Genomic DNA, 6,239 nt, shown 5'->3' on the forward strand with positions numbered 1-6,239 from the left:
CTTTTTTTCTCGAGATGGAGTCTCACTTTGTCACCCAGGCTGGAGAGCAGTGGCGCGATCTTGGCTCACTGCAAGCTCCGCCTCCTGGGTTCACTTCATTCTCCTGCCTCAGCCTCCCAAGTGGCTGGGACTACAGGTGCCACCATGCCTGGCTAATTTTTTGTATTTTTTAGTAGAGATGGAGTTTCACCATGTTAGCCAGGATGGTCTCGATCTCCTGACCTTGTGATCCACCTGCCTTGGCCTCCCAAAGTGCTGGGATTACAGGCATGAGCCACCGGGCCTGGCCCCATGTAAATATTTTCTGTGACATGATTGCAGAATACTGACAAAACCTAATTCTAGGCTGCATTTTAAAGCAGTGGCAAAATCTTTTCATTTTGCTTTATTCGATCTTGGGTTTTTAAAAACGGTAACTTTGTCCTCTAAACCAGCACACTTTTTAGAATAAAAGGGTACTATTGTTATTGCCCCAGTAATACATTATATTCAGTATATGAAGATGGTTATGTTTATTAAATAAATTTGACTTCAAATGAGAACATTAGAACAAAACATATTTACTCATAAATAATGTCTTTGGGAAGAACATTTGTGTAAAATTGCATAAGTATGAGATAACTGAAGGAAAAGTAAGGTGGTCAAGGTGGAAGCTTAAAGTACTAGCAGCTTATTTTTGTAGCAATCTAGAATTCAAAGTGATAAACTCTTCATGTAATTCTTGCTAGATCATTTTGAAAGGCAGACATCTTTGTGACCATAATCTGTTAATACTGTATTTGGGGGGAATTTTTTTTTTTTGAGATGGCGTCTCACTCCTGTCACCCAGGCTGGAGTGCAGTGGTGAGATACCGGCTCAATGCAACCACCACCTCCTGGGTTCAAGCGATTCTCCTGTCTCAGCCTCCCAGGTAGCTGGGATTACAGGCATGCACCACCATGCCCAACTGGTTTTGTATTTTTATTAGAGACAGTTTCACCATGTTAGCCAAGCTGATCTCGAACTCCTGACCTCAGGTGATCCACCCACCTTGGCCTCTCAAACTGCTGGGATTACAGGCATGCTGGCCAGGGTAGAATGTTTTCAACTCCTACTAGGATTTCATAGATATCATTCCCTTCATCTCTAATCAGAAGAAGTGACATTTTTTTGTCAGAGATGTCTTATATCTGTAATTGCCAAATTCTTTCTGTTTAATTCTTAATTTATATGAAGTGTGATTTTGGCATAGAGATTATCGCTAGGCTATGCAGTTCTGTGCTGGGAGAGAGAGGAAGCAAAGAAGAGCAAATAGAAAATGATATTGCATGGAGAAAGTATGCAAGGGCCAGCTGACATGTGCGGTGTTCTTGACCATGTGGTTTTATTGTCCATGCTTGGGACGAGGGGCCCAAAAGAGAAAAGGCAGGTAGCTATTGGTCCAGCTGCTCTCGGTGGAGTAGGAACTACATGATGCTCCCCTGAAAGCAGTGTTTCTACTGGTTTGGTACCTTGTACTTTCCCCTGTATTTTAAGTTGCCTGACATAAAAGTGTGAAGAGCCACTAGTGATGTGACTGTTCTTTTCATTATATAAATCTGTCTTTAGAGAGAAAAAAAGATTAAAACCATTGCATAGTGTGACTCACTACTGTGTTGCTTTATAACACTTGGGACGTTTTCAAGAAATGTTTGACTTACGAAGTTTATGGCTAAAACCTCAAGTTTCTTATTTGTGTCATTACTTTAGTTCATTACAGTGTTATCTGTACACCTATATCACGTATTCAGTGGTATGGTATTTTCAACTTAGAATTAAAACAAGTTTAAGTTTTAAAGTGTTTAGGTAGTTGGTCAGTGTTCTAAAAAGTTTGTAAAATTTTGAATGTATGTACATTTTTCTGGAAGAGGGCTCATAGTTTTTATAAAATTCTCAGCAACCCCTTTAAAAAGGTAAAAAGAGTTCATGCCTGGGCAACAGAGCATGACCTTGTCTCAAAAAAAATAAAAAGATAGCATTATAACCCAATAGAATATCCAGTATTCTTTTAAAATTTGAAGCTTATTCAGTACTTACTTTAGATAAAAATTAAAGTTTTAAAACACTAATCCTTATATTTTGTGAATCTATTAAACAAACAATAGCTACTGACCTTTTCTCTGAATTTCTCTGTTGTAAATATCTTTTTTTCTTGCTGTAGAAAGGTTAGAGAGGAAAAGAGTATCATTTAAACTTACAAGTGTAACTTACAAGTCACCCTACCTAAAGTATACAGTATGATTCAAGATTTGTCACAGGCAGTGTAGCTGGGTTACAGTTTGCCCTCATCTTGATAGAACTGGAGAAGGACAAGAACATTTCATCATTGTTTGGACTTGTAATCACTTTTCATTAAAACAATTAGTGAGTCTTGGGTCTCAATAATTTTAAATCCAGAACTGTCCGTTATCTTCAGAGTCCTTCATATAGCAAAGATTGAGGCTTTCCTGGACCTAAACCAAATCCCTTTGAGGAAAGAAAGAACAAAACGCCCTGTGTGGTTTCTTTCTATGTCTTCTTTTTTTTATTTTTAATTTTTATTTTATTATTATTATTATTATTATTTGGAGACTGAGTCTCACTCTGTCGCCCAGGCTGGAGTGCGGTGTCGTGATCTCAGCTCACTGCAACCTCCGCCTCCCAGGCTTAAGCCGTTCTCCCGCCTCAGCCCCCCAAGTAGCTGGGATTACAGGCACCCGCCACTGTGCCCAGCTAATTTTTGTACTTTTAGTAGAGAAGGGGTTTCGCCCTGTTGGCCAAGCTGGTCTCGAACTTCTGACCTCAGGTGATCTGCCCACCTCTGCCTGCCAGAGTGCTGGGATTACAGGTGTGAGCCACCACACCTATTTCTTAGCTTACCGTGTCCGTATTCATATACCTCACTTATTTTATAGTGCATGTGTATCAAATGAAGTCAGTCACTGTACTTAATATATTTGAAAAGATATTTACTCTGAACTATGACAGTGTCAAGTGCCTTTAAAAGTAAACATAGGCCGGATATGGTGGCTCATGCCTGCAATCCCAACGCTTAGGGAGACCGAGGTGGGTAGATCACTTGAGGCCAGGAGTTCGCAACCAGCCTGGCGAACGTGGTGACACCCTGTCTCTACTAAAAATACAAAAATTAGCTGGGCATGGTGGCACGTGCCTATGGTCCCAACTACTCGGGAGGATCTCTTGAACCCGGGAGGCACAGGTTGCAGTGAGCCAAGCTTGTGGCACAGCACTTAAGCCTGGGTGACAGGACGAAACTTCATCTCAAAAAAAAAAAGCATGTATCTAAAGATTGAAATAAGTATAACCAAAATAATGATGTGAAAAACAATTATACTTTTCCTTAAGGCTATGACTTAGGAGAACTTTGGTTTTATTTATTATAGTGTGGCAGTTCACTTAATCATAAAACAAACTTCATCTTTTTTATATTATTGAAACCTGAATTTAATATGACTATTCAACTTTCTTTTTATAAAGAGTTTGGATTCTGACAAACCCATGGAACCAGTAAAAAGATCTCCTCTTCGCCAGGAAACAAACATGGCCAACTTTTCTTACCGCTTTTCCATATACAACTTGAATGGTAAGATGTAATTGGAAATAAAATGTAAAATAGTGTGCTAAGTCACATAATGTAGGAGCAGTACAGCTACAATTCCAAATATAAAAACTCAATATAAAAGCTACGTGCGTAACTTGACCAAGTTCTTAAATTTCTTTTTTCTTCTTCTTTTTTTTTTTTTTTTTTTTTACGGTTTTTTTTTTTTTTTTTAGACGGTTTTGTTTTTGTCGCCCAGGCTGGAGTTCAGTGGCACAATCTCGGCTCACTGCAACCTCTGCCTCCCGGATTCAAGCGATTCTTCTGCTTCAGCCTCCCAAGTAGCTGGGATTACAGGCATGCACCACCACACTTGGCTAATTTTGTATTTTTTTAGTAGAGATGGGGTTTCATCATGTTGGCCAGGCTGGTCTCGAACTCCTGACCTCAGGTGATCTGCCTGCCTCGGCCTCCCAAAGTGCTGGGATTACAGGTGTGAGCCGCTGCATCTGGCCCTTAAATTTCTTGATTTGTATATTTTATTAATATTACTAATTGAAAATATCACAGAAAAAAGCAAACTAGAATGTAACTAAAAGATAGTTGGTTTTATTAATAATTGACAAACTACATACCCAAGTGGAACCCCACAGCAAACTTAATTGCATTGTTTTCTCACTGGATTAAAGTCCAGTGAAATTACTTGTTAGTAATTTTTAAAGCAGCCACTGTGGCCTTTATCTATTGTATTCCACCTAGTCAAGTTTATAATACTGACCTGTCAGTCTGTAATTTTTTAGACTTTTGACTTCTCTTTTTATGCCCTCAGCTCTTTCGGTATTAACATCTCTACCGAAGCATTGATCATATTAACAATGTATTGAACCCTGTGGTAAAAAGTTGCACAGAGAAATGTGGTTAAAACCATGGAATAGTATAAGATTTTTGTGGTGTTTTTGTCTTTGAACTCATAATTTATTCTTCTTTGATTATTACAAGCCTTAAAAGAGGAGGACTGTGTACTTCTAAAAATTTCTCTTGGAATTTAAAACAAAAACCAGTAATACTTAATTTTATTTGCTTTAGGCCCAACAGAATATATTCTTTTGCTTCATCATCTTCATTTATTAACTTATTTATAATAGAATGTATAAATTCTGGAAACATTATGTGTTGTTCATTGCAGAAGCTCTGAATCAGGGAGAGACTGTGGATCTGGATGCCTTGATGGCTGATCTTTGCTCTATAGAGCAGGAGCTCAGCAGTATTGGTTCAGGAAACAGTAAGCGTCAAATCACAGAAACGAAAGCTACTCAGAAGTTGCCTGTTAGCCGACATACATCGAAACCTGGCACCTTGAAAGGATTATCTTCTTCATCTAATAGGATAGCTAAACCTTCCCATGCCAGCTACTCCCTGGACGACGTCACTGCACAGTTAGAACAGGCCTCTTTGAGTATGGATGAGGCTGCTCAGCAGTCTGTACTAGAAGATACTAAACCCTTGGTAACGAATCAGCACAGAAGAACCGCATCAGCAGGCACAGTGAGTGATGCTGAAGTACGCTCTATTAGTAATTCCTCCCGTTCCAGCATCACTTCTGCAGCCTCCAGCATGGACTCTTTGGATATTGATAAAGTAGCACGCCCTCAAGAGCTGGATTTGACACATCAAGGGCAGCCAATTCCTGAGGTAAATAGATGGAACTTTTTCCCTGCTATTTTATTATTGAAATAAAGGAGAAATTATATTAAAATAATGTAATTTTAATTACATTTTAAAATTCTTCTACATTTATAATTTGTCAGAGATACTTCTGAGATAGGTTTCAAGAGTACAGAAGGAATATATTATCAGATATGGTAGTGGCACACAGATGATTGAGAAGAAATTTAGTTTCTTCTTTTTTATTCTCATGACTGTAGTATTTGGAAGTTCTTGAATGGTATTTTTTATTGTAATTTGAGTCATTTCATGTGATTTGAAAATTAAAATGATTCGCAAAGCCATTTATTTATTCAGCTGATAGTGCTTTTAAATGTATGTTGATTTAAAGTAAAACTTAAGAAAACCACTTATATCATCATTGTGGTCCTCCCAGATTCTAGTTTACCGGGTTAACTCCAGTTCATTATCTTTTTTTTTTTTTGAGATGAAGTTTGTACTCTTGTCGCCCACGCTGGAGTGCAGTGGTGTGATCTTGGCTTGCTGCAACCTCCGCCTCCCAGGTTCAAGTGATTCTCCTGCCTCAGACTCCCAAGTAGCTGGGATTACAGGCACTCACCACCATGCCCAGCTAATTTTCGTATTTTTAGTAGAGATGGGGTTTCACCATGTTGGCCAGGCTGGTCTCGAACTCCATCTGAAACTCCGTCTGACCTCAAGTGATCCACCCACCTCGGTGTCCCAAAGTGCTGGGATTACAAACGTGAGCCACTGTGCCTGGCCGTCCATTTCATTATCGAAGAGTCAGTATGGTATATTGGAAAGGGCTACCAGGTGTGGAATCAGAAACTTGATTCTGAGTTTTCCTTGCCACTCACTACCCATGGGACCTTAAGTGAGTTATTCTCTTAAACATCAATTTCTCACAAGTAAAATGGAGTTCATAGTACTATATCTGCCTTCCTGATAGGGTGGTTCAGAGAACCAAAAGTTATTCATAAACAGATTTTTTTTTTT

At 38.9% G+C, this 6,239-nt stretch overlaps 1 protein-coding gene across 1 annotated transcript in view; it reads left to right on the forward strand.

Annotated features, from left to right (window-relative positions):
• RAPH1 (Ras association (RalGDS/AF-6) and pleckstrin homology domains 1) overlaps positions 1–6,239 on the forward strand; it is a 110,366-nt gene that overhangs the window by 47,794 nt on the left and 56,333 nt on the right. The window contains exon 4 of the mRNA XM_011992486.1: positions 4,744–5,249. Within this exon, the coding sequence (XP_011847876.1) occupies positions 4,744–5,249 (506 nt within the window). The remainder of the gene's footprint in view (positions 1–4,743; positions 5,250–6,239) is intronic.

Source organism: Mandrillus leucophaeus, unplaced genomic scaffold (assembly GCF_000951045.1).
Source record: "Mandrillus leucophaeus isolate KB7577 unplaced genomic scaffold, Mleu.le_1.0 Scaffold411, whole genome shotgun sequence".
In the NCBI taxonomy this organism is placed as follows: Eukaryota; Metazoa; Chordata; class Mammalia; order Primates; family Cercopithecidae; genus Mandrillus; species Mandrillus leucophaeus.